The sequence below is a fragment of the Tribolium madens genome, unplaced genomic scaffold, assembly GCF_015345945.1.
Source record: "Tribolium madens isolate multiple individuals breed KSU strain unplaced genomic scaffold, Tmad_KSU_1.1 Scaffold_2;HRSCAF=44;Tcas5.2_LGX, whole genome shotgun sequence".
Classification (NCBI taxonomy): domain Eukaryota; kingdom Metazoa; phylum Arthropoda; class Insecta; order Coleoptera; family Tenebrionidae; genus Tribolium; species Tribolium madens.
The window spans coordinates 2,582,476-2,604,878 of NW_025400995.1; the positions used below are offsets into that span (position 1 = coordinate 2,582,476).

The 22,403-nt window shown below is 35.7% G+C and overlaps 1 protein-coding gene across 8 annotated transcripts; it reads right to left on the reverse strand.

Annotated features, from left to right (window-relative positions):
- Positions 1-2,468: 2,468 nt before the first annotated feature.
- On the reverse strand, positions 2,469-22,194 carry LOC123006875 (aryl hydrocarbon receptor nuclear translocator homolog). Of its 8 annotated transcripts, none has more exons than XM_044401770.1 (9): positions 21,840-22,194; positions 21,541-21,589; positions 13,299-13,379; positions 8,371-8,528; positions 6,177-6,497; positions 5,934-6,128; positions 5,564-5,863; positions 5,231-5,515; positions 2,469-3,120 (listed from the first exon to the last, which is right to left on the reverse strand). In XM_044401770.1, the coding sequence occupies exons 1-9, from the start codon at positions 21,874-21,876 to the stop codon at positions 2,630-2,632; spliced, it is 1,917 nt and encodes a 638-aa protein (XP_044257705.1). In that variant the 5' UTR covers positions 21,877-22,194; the 3' UTR covers positions 2,469-2,629. The 8 variants fall into 8 exon arrangements, with proteins under 8 accessions (XP_044257705.1, XP_044257704.1, XP_044257706.1 ...); XM_044401769.1 differs by having other exon boundaries at positions 8,371-8,531; XM_044401771.1 differs by having other exon boundaries at positions 8,371-8,541.
- Between the last annotated feature and the right edge of the window lie 209 nt (positions 22,195-22,403).

Consider the following 22,403-nt stretch of genomic DNA (forward strand, 5'->3'; position numbering starts at 1 on the left):
CTCACTAAGAGTCGCCGATTTCATTACGATTACTGTAATTATACTCTGTGATATGATGGCAAGTCTGACCTAGGTCAGGCCGAACCTGTCTCTTCTCTTCGCAAATTGTATTTGCATTTCCCTACCGTTAGTACTTTCCGCATAACATTGACCGGAATACAAAAAGAAAAGCCATTAATCTAGGCTATACAACTCCCAAATTATGCAATTCAGATCATTCTGACACTTGAATTAAACAAAGGTGGAGTCTGATTTGCATAAGGTGCTTGATAAACCTGAATTTTTCGCCAGTGTCAAGATTGCACATTTGGTGTCAATTTGATGTCTAATTTCATAAAAAAAATTATGGAACATTCCTACGACCAGTGTATCGGAGACGCGGAAGCAAGCAAGTTTCATTCAATAATATTTACTTTTCATTTAAGGAACTTTAGTTATATAAGAGAAAATTACGATCGAGGCTTGGAAAGCTAGCGCGTCTTACGTTGATTATTATTATTGCCGTCATCCTAGCTTTTGTTATTTGTTTATTCGCGCAATAACATCCACGTCTTAATTCTTACATCCGCACGTAAGGATTTTAATTGCTTTAATAGGTTTATTTCTGCACTTTTCTGATAAATGTCAACAATTACCATTAGGAATAGTAAGGATAATTTTTGTTGTTTTTTAATCTTTTCTATAGGCAACATTTAAAATAATTTGTTGTAAAATATGTTGCCTAGGAGCGTCGTATGTCAAGTAGGGGGTCTGTAAATCCTACCGGTCACTTGGACCACGATATTAGATCCAAAGGATTAAAGGAGAATATACAGTATGTTCCCGGTTTGAGTTTACAAGAGGAAAAAAAACAATTATCTTTGATTTTACGCCAAAACTGCAAAGGAAAACATTTTTTGCTTTACCTGAAACGAGCAAATCTGTAATTAAAACTTTATTATTCTAACTCAGTAAAAAGAAAAGTTCATTTTACTCTTGATTTTGGACTTAAAATAATTTTTCTCTGCTTTTTAAATCCCATCACATTGTCAGTTTTATTTTTTTGACAAATGAGTTTACGCAAGTTAAATAACAAAAATGTTTGTGAAAAACATAATTTTAATAAATAGCAACTCAAAGAAACAGCTTTAAGATAAAAACCAGTCATTTTTAACAAGAACTATCATTATTTAATTAATAAATTAATTGTCAAAGTGACATAGTTGTCAAATAAATAAAACCGCCAATGTGAGAGGAATTACAAAGCAGTAAGTGAAAAGTCCAAAATCAAGAAAAAAACTAACTTTTTTTTTCACTGAATCAGAATAATGAAGTTTTAAGTACAGATTTGCTCGTTTTAGGTGAAGCAAAAAATGTTTTTCCTTTGCAGTTTTGGCGTAAAATCAATAATTTTTTTTCCTCTTGTAAACCCAATCCGGAGACACAATGTAGCTAAAATTTAGCAAAGATGAAAACCGGTACTAAACAGAAAGTTTAAATCTGTTGGACTTACACCTTGGAGAAAATAAAATAAAGAAAAAACTAAAACATTTTTATTTTATTTAATTACAATGAATTTGGCAAATAATTGCATACTGTGAATCTAGATTTTGTTTTTACAATATATTCATGAATTTTTTTGATTAACATAATTTATTTTGTTTCAACATTTTTTCGACTTTGCGCTTCTTGCCTTCTTGATTTGCTACTATCAAGTCGCTTCCGCCAAAGCAAACTGAAAGACTAAAATGTGACCGTAATTGAATTTTTTAAATTTGACCACTACCTTGCTACCCATCTCTTATTGTTTAGCTAAATTATGAATATCAAACTTATCGTTCTCAAACCCCCCGCAGGTATTGGTGGTCGAATTGACCCGTCTTCTTAATCCTCCTCCTCCTTAATCCTCAAGTTTTATCGTAAGAGGATTAAATTTATTTGGTGGTCAAATTGACCAACTCCGGTTGCCTAGTACTCTCACTCCGATCACTTAGTCTGGTCAAATAGTCCTTTTACAACTAAAAAAAAATGTTTGATTTTTATACCAACTTAATTGCATTATTAGTTATTAAAATAACTTTCAATTGAATTACGCATTTTTAAGTGAGTTCTCATAGTATTATTCTCTTTACACATGAAATATGTTACACAAAGAAATAAATTGTTGTATCCATACACAATTCTCATCATTACGTAATAAAAATGCGATTGTAGTTTTAAAAACTATACAACTAAGGTAAAATAGTTTATTTTGTTGATGGCACGCATGTAACAATTGCCAATTTACAAAAAAGTAAAAAAAAAACAGACGATAAATTGCTTGTTTCTTAGAATCTAAAGTAAAATATTTGATTTTACTTAACAATCACCTACTTTAAAGCGTATCACTGATGTTTGTAGTAGTCATGGTTGACTAGACACGGTTATAAAAGCTTGCAGGTCACCAGTCGCCATTCCCACCCCAAACCCAAAATAACATGATAAATAAGTGTACTAAAATCGTATTGTTTAATTTACAAAATAAATACACTTTAGCACTACATTGACAATACATCCAATAACAAAAAAGAAAAAAATTACAATGGGTCATAATCAGTTCAAAAACAATTGCTGAAGTTGCACGATAAAATATGTTCTTCCCATGCCAACATTACTCAAAAGTAGTGTTGAACATGTTCAAATCCTCAAACGAAGCGGCGCCTCCTTGATCAAGCATTTGCAGCATGTCGCTAAGCTCGTGGGGCTGTGGTTGCGGGGGCGGCCCCGAGCCACTTGAGCCAGGCCCCCCGGATTCCGAGGTTTGGCTAGAGCTGCCTTGCCAGGTGTTCCACTGGTAGGACGGGCCGGGGGCGGCGCTGGCACGCGAGCCCCCGCTCAATTGGGTGTAGGTGGGGCCTGGGGAACGCGGACTCGGCTGGTTGTACTGATAACCGTCAGCTGCCGGTTGGGCTTGACGCAATGTCCAAGCGGCGGCGGCGGGCGTCGGACTCGTAGTACTACCTTTCGTTAGACGCCCCAAAACCCCAGCGCTGCTACTGCTTGCCGTCGCTTGAGGAGAGCCATAAGCGATGGGGGACGCCGTTGGCTCGTATGTGCTGTATACATTTTGTCCGCTGCTGGGGCGCGCCGTCTGCTGAGGGTCTGAAACAAAACGAATTTACATCACCAACTGAGGAAACAAACCTTATTATTATTAATCAAAAGACTAATGCTAGTGACAAAATCACTATTATAATACTCTTTCTGCTTTTAAACTATATCTAGAATTAGAAACTTATTCTAAATCTCTTTATTGCTAATACAAGACGATCAAAAAGTCTGTATATCAAGCAAGCGTAGAAATCTAAAACGTATGTCTGTTTAAGATAAAATGTCACAATGACAAATGAGAAATGTCAAATTATTTGTTATGTAAATTATTACAGGAATCCGTGGTGAACGATTTTTATGAATAAACACCAACAAAATCTTTTAGTTTGTTTTGGGACGTTTCATATAATAATTGAATTTAATTAGCTCAATGTTTTAATTTTTATACAATATTTTTTTGACATCTAGATAACATACGAATTGCCATGCAACATACGTCTTCAACTAGGATGCCTACCTAATCGAAAGACTTTTTGATCACACTATATTTTTATTTTCTTATTTTGCATCTAACCAATGTTAGTGACAAAATCACAATTAAAATACTCTTTCTACTTTTAAACTATAGCTAGAATTAGAAACTTATTCTAAATTTCTTTATTGCCAATGAGAACTAATACAGTGCGATCAAAAAGTCTGTCTATCAAACAAGCGTAAAAATTTAAAACGTATGTCTGTTTAAGATAAAATGTCACAATGACAAATGAGAAATGTCAAAATAATTTTTATGTAAATTATGACAGGAAACCGTGGTGAACGATTTTGATGAATAAACACCAACGAAATCTCATTTTAGGATGTTTTGAGACGTTTCATAAAATAATTCAATTTAATTAGCTCAAAGTTTTAATTTTTATAAAATAATTTTTGGACATCTAGATAACATACAAACTGCCATGCAACATACGTCCTCAACTAGGACGCCTACTTGATAGACTTTTTGATCGCACTGTATTTTTATTTTCTTATTTTGCATCTAATCAATGCTAGTGACAAAATCACAATTAAAATACTCTTTCTGTTTTTAAACTATATCTAGAATTAGAAACTTATTCTAAGTCTCTTTATTGCCAATGAGAACTAATACAGTGCGATCAAAAACTCTGTTTATCAAGCAAGCGTAGAAATTTAAAACGTATGTCTGTGTAAGTTAAAATGTCACTATGACAAATGAAAATTGTCAAAATATTTTTTATGTAAATTATGACAGGAAACCGTGGTAAGACGTTTCATAGAATAATTCAATTTAATTAGCTCAATACTTTAATTTTTATAAAATATTTTTTTGACATCTAGATAACATACGAACTGCCATACAACATACGTCTTCAACAGGACGCCTACTTGATAGAAAGACTTTTTGATCGCACTGTATTTTGTTTATACTCTTTTTCAAATTAATGTGCATCAAGTAGGTTGTAGAAGTCTAAATGCACCTTTAACTTAAAGGCGGATTTACACAATGTCATTCAGAACAAATTTAATTACATCAATAATGACAAAAATCTTTGTTTGCTACCCTATGCTTATTTTTTGCTACCTGGGGAACAAATTTATTTGAAAAAATAATTTATGGGGAAGATTGAGATTAGAATTGTTTGAATTTTTGCATTTTGCCACCTTAAAATGATCCCTTTCAACAACTACTTCGAAAACGAGTATACTAAAATTTAATTCAATATTTAATACCAAACCATTTAACGTAATAAAGAGCGTAACTTTTAGTTGGTTGGTTAGAAAAAATTGTGAGTAGAAGCCTCGTCAAGTCGTATTTTCACAAAAAGTGTTTAATAACAGTAATTTGTAACAGAAATGAGTCATTGGTAAAAAATAAAAACTACTTTATATTAAATTAGAGTATTTTCAGAAGTTATATTAGGAACACGTGCCAATTACACTTAGATAAAACCGAAATGACGAAATCGTTTATAAATTTTGTTCTAGGATCTATTTTTCTACAATCGGTGCCAAGGATTCGTGGAGTACCTTAACTGTTATCGTTTTTTCGGAAGTATGAGCTAATTAATAAAAAAAGAGCGTGTAATGATAATGACCGACTAATGATTTCCTTTCACACATTTACCGTTATGTTTGTACTTACTTTGAATGTGTGTAGAGGGCAACATGTGTGAGTAGATTCCCGTGTCTCTACGTTGCAGACTGTAATCGAGCCCCGGTTGTTGGTAGGCAACTTGTTCAGTTTCAGTGGTGCCTTCTTGTCCACTATGTAGTGATTTAGCTGTAGTGTTTGTACAGACGATGTACTCAACATCGTCAGTGTAGGGGTTGAGGAAGGCAAAAGCGCTGGTGCGCAACCACACCCATTCCCTGTTTTTGGCTCGGAATCTGTACATTACGGACAAGACTTGTCCTTTTAGTTTCAAAACTGAAACGGGAGAGTCAAAACGGTTTTGTTTTTGGTGTTGTTGTGTACCTTGTTCGAAACTGTCTTTCATATGAGTTTGATCTTCGGGATGAAAGAACTCGAAGCAGCTTTTTCCTAAGAGTTCAGGCGGAGAGTAGCCTAATAAACCGATAACTCGTTGATCGACGAAACTAAATTTACCATCCATGGAATGTCGTGAGATAAATTCGGCCGCACTGTTTGATCCTGACAGGTCGTTAGTGTTGGGAGTTGAGGTCACTTGGAGTCGCCCTATGGCAACAAGACAGCAATGCGAAGTGTGGATTTCGTCCTCGGCCTGGCGCTCCATTTGCACTCCTGTGAACATGTCTGATATTTTTCCCGATTTAGAGTGACCTTACATTGCTGAGCAATATCTAGTATAAAGTATTTTACTTACCTGTGGGCGGCCAATTTTTTATATAGCCTGTACAGTGAACAACGGCGTAATTCTGACCGTCCCTCCCAGGTCCTAAACTATTTCGTTGTTTCAATCTATTCAAGTGACCTACTGCCATGTTTTCCGGCGTCAAGTTTCCGACTTTCATGCGGCATATAAAACCTCTCCGAGAACCCATACAAAGACGCATGGACGCTATAAATAAAATAACTAAAATATGTACAAATTCGAGTTAATACATACATTGATGTCCCTCTTTCTTGACTGTACCGGTCTTCAAATCGAGGATTCTTCCCGTGTTTTGAGGTTCTTGTGTCGATAACTGTTCTCGGACTTTTTCGACATCTTCAGGGTGGATGTTGTCGTATAAGCAAGATCCGTACCAATCGCTTTGTGAATAATTAAGAACAGGAGCGACTGAATCGGAAACATATATTACTCTTCCGGTATCACAGCTTACAACGAACAAAAATCCGTCGGCAGCTTCTAAAATAAGATGCTTCAATTCCTGATCGGTCAGGAATGAAGGTTTGTACGTTCCATCAGTACTGGTATTACCCGTCCCTAAAGAAATAAAAAGCTCTTTCTTAATTCAAGTTTATTTAAAAAATTTAATATGGCATTTATTTACTGTTGATAGTGTCAAAAAAATTTATATGCGATGACAAGGAATCTGATAAGTTTCCTTATCTCTACGTGTCTTAGGACCATTACCCGTTAAGAAATGTCAATACTCCTTTATTTACTTAATTCCCTTTTGAGCGAGTGATAAGTTGAATAATTAAACAGAATTGAGTATGAATATGGTTTCCGTCAAATAAAAGAGAAGGAAAAACAGTTTCCTATTGTTTATATATTACACGGAAAAACATGAAGTCATGTTCTGAAATACAAGCACAAAGTTACAAAGTAACAAACATCTGGGCAATTCTAAAGTAACTTAAAAATAAATTAGAAAAACCGTATTCAAGTTATTTGTAACCTTTTCGTAATAAAGATTTCTACTGACGAAAGAAAAAGCAACGCAAATCAAAGTGGAAAATTTACAACAGTTAAAGATGAATTATTTAGAAATCGTTTATTATTCAAGAAGGTGTTCATGTTAAAACGGACGTCGTCTATTGTTTTGTAATTTATATTCTATGGACGGCTGTATAAAATCGGTACTTTTGGAAATACCTGTAATAATAGCGACGATACGTTCCACATTTAGCAACAAACAATTCCATAAAAAATAAAACGGTTAGAATTGTTGAAATAATTGAATCGTTTGTAATAATTTATTGAATGAAACAACAATTCCAACAACAAACAAATATTTTAGCGACCATTCTTGGAATCCTTTATCGGATATGCAAAACGCTAACTGCATAAAAATTAGTTTCGAACGCACTGCCTCCTTTGTATGACCACCAATTTCCATAGCCACACCATCCTTCTGTTGTACCGAACATACGTTCCGTCGGCCGTTTCGAAACTTATCATTATCAAATCATTCACCACGCAAAGTTATTAATATCGAAATTATATTTTGATACGTACAATCACTCTAATTACTTAATAGCTATTCGAGAAACCATCATTATAACGTTTCGTGTTGGGGAATTCGGCCAGACGAGGTATAGTATTTTTATATTGCTTTAGTAGAGATAATCCCCCTATTTTTTCAACACAATACAACCCGCATCAAACTTTTTACCAATCAAACCACACCAACATTAGTACCAAAATAATATGAACTCTCCTATAGTAGTAGTCTAAGATAGATGCCGATGACAGGATGACACTCATAGAGAAACGGTAAAGTGGCTACGGCATGTATCTACGACTAAAATTTTGTTATATGTATTAGTACAAAAAAATGGTAGATACAGGCACACCCGATGGACCTTTCCTACAAAATGAGTGTTTTATTGGTGGGTGGTGGATTTAGAAAAGGCCCATGGTAATGTGTCTAATGACATGCAAACTTAAGGTCTGCTCATTACCGTTTAAATGGCCAGAGTTTTTAATGGGATCTTCGCAGATCAAAGAACACGTTGCTGTCGTCTTCTCTTTAGTCAATTCCACCTCTGGAAATGATAAGACATTTGATGCAATCAGTGGATGAAAAGCAAAGTTTATTGCATCTGTTTAAGAAAAGAGAGAGTCATGTTTTTGTATTACACTGAGAACACGGCAGTGATGTTTTCGCCTTAGTTATTTTTACGATTAAATAATAAGGGCATTAATCCTGGTTAGCGAGAGTGAGCATTCTGTGGCCCATAACTAACATGATAGCATCAGTTTGTGCACGGGCCGTGTAAGCAGCTACGCCAGGTACATAAAGCTACCAGCGTCGAGACCACCGTTACGGACGCTGCGATTTTGTCATTATGGTCCTTGCGGGAAAATTCCCAGATTCCTCATCAAGACACCCAATTCGGGCAATACTCACCTCGGAGGGCCTTCATATGGGCTACGGCCATTCGGAGGATAGTGAGCTTGTCGGGCTTCCTCGCGAGGGCGCTGCAGGTGGGCACCATGTCCGACAGCTCCGTGATGTAGGCCGTCATCTTGTTCCGCCTCCGGCGCTCAATTTCGCAATGATTCTCCCTACAGTAAGTTGCAAGAAAAGTCACAGGTCATTACATTTTTTTTCCCAAGTAAACCATCACTACTTAAAACTAACTATTCATTCAAGACTTTACCAAAAGGAAACGCTGAATATTTCAGGACTCGCCTCATGTCCTGCACTTTATAGGTCCAAAGAGCGGCGACGCTTCGGTTCGTCAAGTGAGATTACCGGTATTTCCGTTGAACGTTTTACGACTTTGCCGCCGAGTAAATTATCCGGACACTATAAAACTAACTTGCCGGAATCGATATCACTGATGTCATGTCGCAAACGGGCCCCCATACTCCTCATTTGCGCCAAATACTGTACTACCACCATGGTTGTACTATAAGCCCGATAAGAGTTTCTTGGGATAGTGGGTTGTCCCTGATGATAAGTAAGCGTGGCTTGGTAATGCCTTTGCTTGTAATTAGGCAAATAACCCATGTATGAAAATAACAAGTTGGCAATTATTTAGCGTTCGTACCTTAACGGTGTTTTAACGCCCTAGCTGGCATAGATGTTTAATAGTAATGAGTAACGATGTTATTTCATCTAAGTCTGTGGAGTTCTTTAAAAGTATCAGTATTGCGGTAAATAATCAATAATTGAGGAGAAACTAAATAACAATGATTACCCCTACAGACGTGGAGTCGCGGCCGATCAGCCGCTACGGCGGTAGAACCACAGAGCCGCAGACCGGCTAATGGTCGTAATGGAGATTACAAAGGCACACATAATCGCAGACTCCAACCATCTACTCGGTCCCATTATGTTCCATCGCCACCGACACCCGTCTTTACCGACTTTATGAAATTCGGAATTTGAAGCCGTCATGCGAAAAATCATACAAGAATAAGACTTGCCACGAGCTTTTCGAAATTTTCTCTTAGAGGCAATTAACATTTATGCTAAATATTTCACCAAGTTCTCACGATTACTTAACCATCAGGGAGTAGTAGTAGGCAGTGGTAATGCAGAACCGCTTTGAAAATATCGCATGCTGATGATTGGCACTTTCTAAAACGTTCAACTTCAATTTTCTGAACCAATTACAACCAAACTTCGAATAGATTATAGACGAGTATCTTAAGTAACGAGCTCATTTTTCTACCAAATTTGCTCAATTTATATCCTCTTTTTGCCTTCCGTGTCAGGAGGGCTGGAATTCACTTCTTTGGCCATGACATATTCCACTTTCAGTTACTCTTTCACACAACTATAAATACGAACTTTGTGCATTATCATCATTGCGATATTGCCTGACCACATAAAAATAAATATAGCTATTTCGAAAAACACAACAATAGATTTGCAATTCTATAAGTCTTATTTCAAATGGACTGCCTGCACCCATCTCATACTATAAAGTGATTAATACCTATAATTAATCACCAGCCATGTAATACTCCTTTCCTATTACCATTCGCTGATAATAATTCACACAATCACGAGATTTTTATACGGAATGCAGGGATTTTAGCAAATAATACATTTTTTCAACATGACAAGACAAAACACCTGTCCTAGCATCAAATTCAATTTTGTTGACAACATGTGACGACACTTTTGAAGAATATTGCGAAATGTCGCACGCTAAAGACAAAGTCAGCAACTACAATCGCTATGCCACCAAATAAAAAAAGAATCAAAACAATAATAAACTTCAAAAGTGGGTCATTTTATCTTACGGCCGTTAAAAGTAAAATAAAAATATAAATATTGTTTATTGGTTCCGGTAAAAGAATCAATGTTCTAAAAAATAAATAAAACGAAAATAAACGAAAAAAAGTAAATTCTTGATTGAGTCCTGTAATTGGTTGTTGATTGGCTGTCGTCAGTCCGCTCCAGCCAAGGTCCGTTTTGAGTGAGTGTCATAAAAAAGTGCAACAAATTGAAAAGTTTTTGAGCGTCCGATAATGTAGTATAGAGCGCGAAAAAAATGATTCGTTTCGTGCATGTCGGATTGGAGAGTATTGATGGCTTAAGGCCGATTCCCATCCAGCTTTGGCAAATCGATTTGGTCGCGAAAAAATTCGTCTAGGGGCCGTAATTGAAGATTGGGACACTAGGAAATGTAAGAGTAGGTACGATCTGATCGCAAGAGCGGAGCTCGCTGGTGTTCCACTGGGTGAGCGGGCGGGGACGGAGACTCAGCAGCGTGGGAACCTCTGGTCGACGGTCTGTGTTCTGTGGTCGATGGTCGCCTCCCCCGCGGCGGGTCACGACTGCTCGGGAACACGATGCTCCCTTTTAATGCACGGCCCTGGCCGACCTCCGATGGATGCAGCGCTCGCTCTCCAAATGCCAACGCTCGGAGAGGAGAACGTCACCGTCTTGGCCGGCCGTCGAAATCTCTCGCGACCACCCGCACCAAATACTCTTCCAAGAACAAAAGACATGCGGAAGCGGACCCGAGGTCAGAGAACCGACTTTTGGCAACTGACCATAAGCTTTAGTATATCGTTACAACTAATGTTCGCGCATAGAACATAAAATAACACAAGGCGACAAAAAAAGTCATGTCGTGACAACTTGACAAATTTTATATCATTTTGTTCGTCTCAGTGAGACAAATCAAATGCACTAAAAAAAAATTAAAAAGTCCACACACTTTGAACAAAATAATTTTTTTCTAATTTAAATGAATTTAAAATACTTTAACTTTAAAAAATCATTACTCAATAACTAATAGGCCGATTTCCTTCACTTGCCCTTTAGAATGATATGTAATTTGAAATTGAATATTGGAACTGTGTTCGAAAAAGTTCGAAGTAAATCGAAGTAATCTAAGAAAAACCCTGAGTAATTTTTTTTTAATTTAAATGAATTTAAAATACTTTAAAAAATCATTACTCAATAACTCAATAACAAGGAATGGCCTTGCCCTTTAGAATGATATAAAATTTGAAATTGAATATTGGCAAACTTATCTTTGAACAGTGTTCGAAGAAGTTCGAAGTAAATCGAAACAATCTAAGAAAAATCCTACGAGTAATTTTTTTTTCATCATTACCATCGTGTAGATCATCTCTTTATTGTAATCCAAATTTTCAAACAAATATACCGAGTAGTTTTCAAGATATCATTTTTTGAAGTTATGGTTTGTTAATCAAGCATTGCTCTATATAGGAGAAATGCATGTTAATCTTACTTAAAATATAAAAAATATATAAAAGCATTTGTTTCTCTTCTTTTGGTTAAAAATGGTCAATTGCACCTTCTTTGTTCTAATTACAATAAACAAAAACTGTTTGTTTACTTAAAACAAATAAAGAGTACCCGCGTACTAATTAATTAAAGCAAATAAAGAGTTTTTTTGTTGTAAAAATGACCAATGATCATTGAGCAAAGAGGATCTAGAAGTTTTTAAGGCACGAGTCTTAAATATAAGGGCAAATCTTTTTTAAATCAAATCACTTTCCATTCAGATTTTGACTTGTTCACTTTGTTCTAGCTTTCTGAACTTTTTTTGAAAATGTTCTGGGCAAATGCTTTCTCATCACTTTCGAGTGATGTTAAATGCAATAAGTCACCTGATTTATTTTGTTGGTACATTCTAGGATTAGCTTCAGTTAGCTTGTAGGTAGTAGTTGTTGTGATAACAGTTGCACACGAAGCAACTGACTTATTGCATTCAACATCAGTAGAAAGTGATGAAAAAGCATTTGCTGAGAACATTTTCAAACAAAAGTTCAGAAAGCTAGAACAAAGTGAACAAGTTGGAATCTGAATGGAAAGTCATTTAATTTGAAAAATATTTATTCTTATATTTAAGGCTACTGCTTTAAACTTCTAGATCCTTTTTGCTCAATGATCAGTGATCATTTGTAGAACAAAAAAAACTCTATTTGCTTTAATTAGTACGCAGGTACTCTTTGTTTGTTTTAAGTAAATTAATAGTTTTTGTTTATTCTAATTAGAACAAAGAAGGGGCAATTGACCATTTTTAATCAAAAGAAGAGCCTTAAAACAAATACTTTTATGAAAATGCAATTTTAAGTAAGATTAACTTGCATTTCTCCTATATGGCGCAACACCTGAATAGCAAACCATAACTTCAAAAAATCATATCTTAAAAACTACTCGGTATATGATTTTAAAAATTTGAATTTTTACTAATAAAAAGATGCTCTACACGATGGTGATGAAGAAAAAAAAATTACTCGTAGGGTTTTTCTTAGATTACTTCGATTTACTTCGAACTTCCTCGAACACTGTTCCAATATTCAATTTCAAATTACATATCATTCTAAAGGGCAAGTCCATCCCTTTAGAATGGTCTTTATTTGAAGGAAATCGGCCTAATAGTTATTGAGTGATGATTTTTTAAAGTTAAAGTATTTTAAATTCATTTAAATTAGAAAAACATTATTTAGTTTAAATTGTGTGGACTTTTTGAATTTTTTTTTAGTGCATTTGATTTGTCTTACGGAGACGAACAAAATGATATAAAATTTGTCAAGTTGTCACGACATGTGTAATGCAACGTGATGGGGCTGAACTCATTTCCAGCGACTGGTAATAAATTCACTGAATCGGTTCCATCTAAAATTTAGTAATTTGGATTAGAGCTCGAGGCCGCATTGTTCCATGGTGGTCATCATATTTCTCCCGATCGATTCAATAGAAATGAAGATATTGAGCCGGTAATTTTTCGACGATCTTCTATATCCCCAAGCAATTAAAAATGAATGGTTTATTTTTCGGTCGAGCGATTGTTCGAACTTTACGACTTTTGTTGTTGCTTTCGTAGAGTTGATAGTTACCTTGCAAAACGCTCCTTGTCTTGTATTGTATCGTCTTCCATCCTTGTGTATTTGCTGCCGCTTGGGTCGTCTTCATCTGACCTGAAAGGGGCAAAGAGTTGGGTTTAAGTCAGGTTGAAATGTTCCAATAATGCTAAATTTTTGATTAGGGTAAGCATGAACGTGCGTCGTGACGGGAGAGACTCGTGTGAGCTCCCGTTGGCCAGAGGCAATCGTTTAATGCCCATCTAATACAACCTCAGTCGATCTTTTGTCTGTTAATTAATTATCAACATAACAACAAGCAGAACATGAGTTTGCATTTACGTCCACCAAAATTGATACGTTCGGAAGGTGTACACCTTCCGACAACCAAAATAATCACACAATAGGCGACGCGTGTCGGCTGTGGGAATCTTTCTTCTTTATAGGCATAATCAAAGCATGCTTTCATTTGTCAGGAGCTTGAGAGATAACAAACAATTAATGATTCTGTCATAATTAGCAGCTATTTTTCGACACTATAATTAATAATTACGGATTACGGTCTACGAGTACCATTAATCACACAGTGTTTGCTTTTTCGGGGATCAAAAGAGTAACAATAATTTAGAAGAATAGGGACTCATTTGTGGCGCCAATTGATACTTTCTACTAAACTATGTAGGTTAGAAAACTATAGTCTTTGTTAAAGCATTTATTGATGACCATTGCTTAGCGTAACAATTATACATCCAATATTAGCACGACATGAAACTTACAAAGAGTTTGACGTGTGGCACATGGCATGAATTTTTTCCTCAATAACGTGAAAAGATCCAACAAATAGTTAAATGCCATTTGCTACGTATCAACGATTCGCGTGTCTTTAAATATCAAGCGCCATTATTGTAGTATCTCATATTCATAGTTTTATTTGAACCATTACTTTTTATGTTGTAATAAACGGAATGACCTTAACGAATACTAAACCAACATAAAAAAGTAACTACATTTGTTGCTTTCCATCCTCCATTTTTAAAATCAAATTGTTTTTATTTCCATAAGTAACAAAAGTTGAAAGAATCGATCGATGGTGAAGTAATTATCTTGAACGATCTTTGATTGTGTTGGAGTTCAAAGACCACCCTTTTGATCATAACTCGTCGGAGATCCAGCATAAAGCGAGAACTAATTTTGTAGAGCCCCGCAGCGGAGGTAAGATATTTACAAGTTGTGAGAATACAAAATGTCAGTTACATCATCGGAATATTTTTAATTACATACTTCTAATATGTTTATAAATATTATAATTACGAATTACAACAGCGTTCGTCATTGTTCGATCGAAATAGCAAGATCGGTAAACAGATTAAATCGTTTTGGAAAAAAATCCTTCGTATGATTGGAACATTACGTGGGAGTGTTTTATTTGCTTAAGCCAATTGTAATTGTTCGCAATTTGTTGAAATAGATATATAAAATGGATGATGGTCGGCAATTGGTCCATATTGTCTCCATTATCGCGGGAGGTTCGCACGTCCCGATCGGTGATATCGTTCGAAACGGTTGCTATAAATGATAAAGCGAGTAACGCGATGGGGTTGGAGAGTTAGGAATGATGGCGGTATCTGAGGGCCGGGAGTGCGGGGCACACTATCGTCCGATTTACGGTTTACTAATGAGACCTTTATCGGGCTATCGTAGCACGTAACACAGATTTAGAACTGCAACACAGTAACTCTACAGTAAATAGCAGATACCATGCGCCCTTTCTGCTGCAAAATTTTAGGTAAATAATGCACTCTGTTTGCTAGTGTTCTTCACCGATCGACCCCTCGACAACTTAGTCTTCATTAGCTGCCGAATTCCCTATTCCGGCAACGAATCCTTCGAAACCTAGCGCCATTTTTACTCATTAAAAGGTTTTCAACCGATAAAGCTCAGACGTGGACTGATAAACCCAATGCCGCCACCAAACTTAACGATACCACCGCCACAAACTTATATTTTTTTAATTGCTACTTTCAATTTAAAACGCGACAGCCGAGATACTGCCTAACTGTAAACCTAATGGCTTCTTAAATCTTCGTGCCGTTATAAGGACCAAACATTTTTCACCACAGGTCAAATAGCCAACTTTGGCAGAAAAAAGAAAAACCTTCGATAAGAAGTATGATTAAAATACATTGTTTTGAAATGAGCCGAATAGAAAAGCTGATAAAGCATTCTGTTCGTGCTAGTTACACACATGTTTAATAAACAGCACCTTTATTAGGTTAATTATACACAATGAATGCATTTGGAAATACGGAATGACAAAGTCAAATTGCCGACGTAGAAGCAATAAATGTAACAAATCGGCGACATAACTATCCCTTTAGAGTATAGGGTGAGGGTGGAAGAAAACCAAAGTTTCCTTCCTTATCCAATGATAATTTAGTTGAACTCTTTAATGTTGAATCCAATAACTTGCGAACTGCAAGCTCATGAAATATTTTAGCGACAAGTTGCAAAAAAATGTAGTTTTATTAGGGCAAGTTATTCGCTGCAGTAACAATCCCCAAGAGAAGACTAAACAAATGCGTAGCTTGAAACAATAATTTGCCCGAGTAGGCTGTAATGTTGACTTAACAACTAGTATTTTTTAAATGAAATCGGAGCTGGTGTAAGCGAGCATTCTTGTTCGCGAAAAAAGATGGAACGGTATATCGACGAAAATTACAATTGCAAACTCGGCCGCGTTTGGAAAAACTTGTGAAACTCCCTCAACTATCCATTATAGGCTTGACACAACAATAGTATTGGAATTTGTGTACCCGAGAAAGTCGGACGTTGGAACAAGTTCAGGTAATGTTCTATAAATTTAAGGAGTAAAATGGGGTTTTGGGCATTGTTGACGAAACTTCATTGGCGACTTCCTTCGTCAACCCGGACTTAAGTTACCAAAACATGTAGACGATTTTACTACTGCAGGAAATGAGATAGAGACAACATGTAAATAAAGTAATAAAAGACCAAACGCATCACGCATAAATATTTTTATCGCTTTAAAAAAATCTTTCTCAGGTAAAACTAACGTTACTAGAATTCTGATCATTTAAACCCTTATTTTTGACGAACTATCGTTGAAGTTAATTGCAGCCGGCCAATATAAATCATATCGACTACAAATTAAAACTGAATTTTAACGGTAAAGGTCGACTATTATCACATCATGATTCAGATTTATCGGTGCACATCCATTCCGCCTTCATTAAAATGGTTCGAGTTAAAGCAACTGATTGTTCTTCCGTAATTTTATCTCCTTGTTAAGTGTTTCTAAATCTAATCCCTTATCATTCCTGACCCGATTCCAAAGTTTAGTATAAAATTTATGAACGGTCAGCAAGATAAACTTCGAGGGATATATAGCCCATAAAAAAATATTTTGGATAGTGAAAACGACGAATCCACACGCTCACCCTTCAAAATTGAAACGAATATCAAAACAATTGCAAATTAACAACAAATCTGTTTAGAAATCTAAATGTCTTTTTAATGAATTTTCGTCTGACGCAAATACCAGACAAGATCATAATGGAAAATTTGTTGCTATTTAAGAAAATCAAGGTTTAGTTGGCAACTAACCCCCGAAACTTTCTAAGGGTGGGCTATTTTTAAATTAGATTCCCCTTTGTCGTGCTTAATTTAGCAATGAAAATTTATGTTTAAGAGCTTTAGATACTTGGCCACGTGACAGCGAGCTTTGATAAAATGACCGATCGACTCCTAGTGCTCAGAGCCAAGAAGCGGGCCAGTGATAAAACAAGTACAATGATTTTAATATACAGTTTGTCAAAATTTGTTCAAGTTTTGTTAACCATAAATATAATACAAGTTTAATCAAGCTTTGAATAAGAATAAATTTCCTATTTTCTTTTACTTTTTTGGTATTCATTTTCCCTGCACCACTGAATTTTACAAGAGAGGGTGAACAACATCTAATGAACTCTATTATACACATAATACGGATTTAGCACATCATAAAAAGTATATACAAGGTGAAATAAAGTAAACATCGGTAGAGGTATGTTCGCAAAAAATAGACATTGAAATGAAACAATAGAACAAAGTTGGATCCAAAATAGGTCCTTGGGAGTATCCCCACATTTCTAAAGCAAATTCTCTTAAAAATGTTTCAATTATTTTGCCGCTTATGCAACCGAAAATTTACAACTTTTGAAAGCATTTCTTCAAATGTTCTCAATATTATCTCAAATATTTTTGCTTTCCTTATTTAAAATCAAATTTCTAGTTACTGTTACTAAAATCCATATGCAAATTTTCACTTCAATTATGTATAAAGATGTTATTTTTTTAATTTTACGAAATGTGCACACAAAACAAAATCTGATTAAAGCACTGATTTTGTTGCCTAGCCATTTTATTGTTTTCTCTTATTATTTAAAAAATGGAGAATTTCACTTATTATTCAATTTAAAGAAAAATATCATTTTTTGAATACGTTACCATACATAGTAGTATTTTAGTAACAGAAAAAATCTATGGTACATGTACTACTTTTAGTAGTATAATATAGAAGTATTTTAGTGGCACATATATTTGGACTAGATTAATGAAACGTTGTAATTTTTTAATTAAAGCAATTTATACTTCATGGTGTTTAAGACAGCTGCTTCACAATTAGTATATTTTTGTGAAACAAAATTGTTTCGAGTTTAACGTTTTTTATATTTTTGTAAGAATTTTTTTATGCAGAAAATAAACAAAATATAAAATTGGCCCCAACAGATTCTGAGGTTTCTAAAGTTTCTCTTTAAAACGCAGCAATTATCTTGCAGTAGACTGTTATTACATCGTTATTTTTTAAAGCCACTTGAGGATATTTTCCAAAAATTTGCTGAGTTAGGGTCAAAATAATTATCGAATTAAGTTTTTGTAATTAATTTTATTCCAACTTTTAGATTATGTACATCTTTTTTTGTGAATGGCAATAGAGAAATAGAAAATTTCGAAGAGTAATGGGTATGTTGAATTTTTTGTTTTTGCTAAATGTGGTGGCAGTAGAATTTTGTTAGGGTATGCGAAGCTTTCGCTTGTTGCTTGTCACGTGTTACCTTCGTCTTTTGGAGTAGTGTGCGACTGGGGTGGGTTCTTGGCCCATGGGCACGGGTGCGACTTGGGGGTGGTGTGGCGGTGGCGGATGGGGTTGGAGGTAGGTGGGGGGCGGCGCATAGTGCGGGGGGCCGCCCCCGGCATACGCGTACATATCCACTGTAGCGGCACTTCTGCACCCTGAGTAAGGAAACAGAGTGGCGTCGCGACGTCTTCACAGGGGGCAACGATCAGTGGCGTACTTCCGCTCTCTCGACAGGCACATGGCACGGAGGCACCGGCGGGAGGCACAGAACGACGCGCTCAAAACACTGTCGCGGACTGACGATGCGACGATGGCGGCCAACATGACTACGGCCGACGGGAGAGTCGGAGAGATGAGCATTGGTGGGGTATGCCGAGATTTTAACTACATGCAGGTACGCCGCCCGCTTCGAGGCAAGGGCCCGCAGCCGCCGCGAATCATCGCTTTCTGGCCGAGCTTAGTGCTCAACAGCCCTCGGAGGTTTCCTCCTCGCCGGTCGAAGTGAGAACTCGCGATCCATACGCACGCTACGCGCTTTCACAACCCCTAGTGTACATGTGACCAACGGGGGAAACACACGACAGTGAGTACTCATTCATCTACAACTGACACCCCAATTTACACTTTACCTTCTACGAGTGATTGAGGGGACCCAAATTTTGGCCCGTGACAGTATGACACACAAGATAATAAAACTATAAAAGAAGCAACAAAAGCAAAACTTATTCCTTATTTTATATCCGGTAAAATAAATCTTGATCTCACACCCCCAAAGACTCATTTTTTTTCTGACTGAAGACAACCGTCGGTAAACACGTCAATTAAAAATAGAAAAAGTACATCTGTTATTTTTGATAAAAATGATTGTATAGCCCGGCGCTTTCCCATGCGTTTTCTCTTCAATTATTTGGGTGTTTAAAGTTGCGCTAAAGCTTTTCATTTATCTAACAGCTAAGTCGCTCTGATGTATTCGTCAAGAAAAATCAATAGTCGTAACGCTTACAGGTTTTTATTTAAGAAATTTGCTACAAAGTGCTTTTTATGACCGGAGAGCTTCTAAATAGTGCTCAAGAGGTGTCATAAAAATGACTATCAAGTTCTAAATTTGCACAAATTAATGTGCATATTTGTTTTTGGAACATATAACGTTAATTGAAACCGCAAAAAAGTACAATAATTACTAGATAGGTCCGACCAGTATCTCAAGTCACTGGAAAACCGCAAATACTCAAGGAAGTTGGTAATAAAACCGAATTTCATCACTTAAAATTGAAAGTAATTTGAATATAAGAAAAGTATCGAAAAAAATTTGTTTCCTATATTGTAATCAAAATAGACGGAACGCGGGGATGTCCTAAAAATAAAGGACAGGAAACCACAATTTTTTATTACGTTTTGTAATTTGTTGAAACCATAAAACATTTACAGCTATAATAACAATTTGTTATCACAAAATGTAACACATAATACGTTTTATTTTTTCTTAGAAAAGCATGCATAAAAACAATCAATTATATTAACATATCAATTATTACTTTTGGCCGTTAAAATGTTGTCAAATAAATATTTGAATTTCCATTGTTCTGACTAGATAAATCAAAATTCATTCAAGTGGAAAAATAGTAGTTATGTTCAATTTGACCTTATACAATTCGGAATAACTTACACATTTCTAATACATGATTGCGTCATTTTTAACTGTTTAATCATTTTTTTAGTCATTGTTAATTACTGATCTCAGTCGAAAAAAGTCGTTCCGGGATGATCAATTATGAATTATTAACCTTGATTAGTACATTGAGAACATAATTTTCCTCCAGCGCGCAGGGGTTGTTTACACAGCTAAAGATTTATTTACGTGCACGTTATTTGATTAAAAGTGAGGTCACAAACCTCGGAGTCTATTTCTGAACACTTGTAAAAATGGAAGAAAATGTCCATTTTTGCTGGACATTGGTAGTCTCGATTGTTCGTGCAGTAACGGTGATAAATTGGTAAACAGTAGAATGACAAAGAAACATTTCAATTCAAAGAATCGAGTTTTAAGGACATGTCCTGTGTCGAAATCAAAATTAAATGAAGCTTCGTATGAAATCGGGTTCGATGTATGAATGGCCCACCGCAACATGGGCCTTTTCAACGAGTTGTAAACTATTGTTAAGATAGGCAGGTAGTTTACGGGTCTAGTACCGTTATAATTTATCACCTGTCGTGTTTTGGTCGCTGGGAATGATGAATCTCTTAAGACTACAAGAATTTTGTTAAATATTTCCGCCCTCGGTTACTCCCCAGGATCGGCTATAAAAGTGTAAATGATTCTTCGAGGTTATTCTTTGACTAATCCGTCAAATAAAAGAATATTCTGAATTATTGTAGGGACGGTCGCACCTTTACCGTGTCACAAAACCTTGTCCCTTTGTACCGTCGTTAATAATTCCTGTCCGTCTACACACTCTAATCTTCTTATCTCTTTGAAAGCAATTGCGTTAAAAAAGAAACACCAAGATACAATCTTGCTAAATTATTGTTCTGAAAGACAAAACTCTTGTGTCTGATATCCGTCTAACTGCCTCGCATTTCAAAATATCCAGGGATCATCTAAAGCTTTACAAATGACATGTCTATGAAGATGAGGCAGATAACAAAGTTTTATTCTTCCCTTAGTTCTTCCGTTTTTTTTTAATTGCCTATTTTTTATAGAAATGATAAGATTAGAATTTTGATACTTTATAATAGAATGTGACACGTACGTACAAATTACAATCTAATAACAAGAAAATAATGAAGCTGGTAAGACACGATAAACACGAGATCGTACCATTTTTAATATAAGTGAGAGCGTTACCCGCTATTTATTAACTGATAAGACCTAATAACGGACTTATCATAATTGAATCTCTCGAAAACACTCTACTTTGGTATCTTTTTTTTTCTTTGTAGATACTTCCATTCCAAGCTTGTGCCGAAAATTTCAAGTTAAAAACAATAATTAACTAAGTATGTCATCGACGACATCTGGCGTTACATCAACACACTTACTGTAGAACTCTACACAAAATCATGCAACACACATTCATAAATATTTATTACAGGATTAATATTCATACATAAGATATTTTGATGTATGTAGCCATAACTCACCCTATGCTTCCAGCTCTACGCTTTTGGATACACTTCGTGGGATCAGCACCTTAAAGAACAGCCAAAATATTAAACCAAGCAGCTTTAAATAGCCCCAAAAAGGGGGGCAATTCATGGAAATGACATTAGTCACATTCATGTATTATTGGTATAATAAATTGCCAAAATTTAAAATACATATAACAAATATCAAGGAAACGGGAGCTTCTTCCGGGAAAACAATTTCTAGCTAAAGGGTACAAGTAAAATGAGGATTGTATTGTTTTAAGGGCAATACGAAAAAATCCTATAATACTAACCTGGTACCGAATGTGTAACAGCTGACATCTGTATCATAAACCATGCGTTTTATTCTACAACTATATTATTAAAAACACGAAACACTAACTTAGATTTGTGTTAAAATCAAAATTTACAGGCATTGACTAAATTAAACTAGACTGTTTACAACACAACGGCGGCCATGTTAGAAAAACTGTTAGGGTGGGAGAGTCTGCCATTTTATTAAGGGTAGTTCACAGTCAACTTTGTGGCAGAGATGCCCTTTAACTCTATAGTTTAACCACAACTCGAAATTCGGCAAGCAATTTTCGGTCAATCACCGAATTGACCTAAATTACGCTCAAACTTTTTTTTCATGTTTCAGGGGAACTCTGTTTATTTTTTGTCAAAAGCTTTTGGTTTTTTATAGGTAGGAATTCGACATCGTTGCGCCATCTATTGACCAGAAGATTGAGTCTTGCAACTGGGCGCAGCTACCTTTGTATTGTACCACGTAGTGCTGGATTTCTCCCCATGGATGGAACCACCAGTCTGTTTTTAAGAAATTTTCCCAACTTTTCTTTTTATTGTATGTTTTTTAA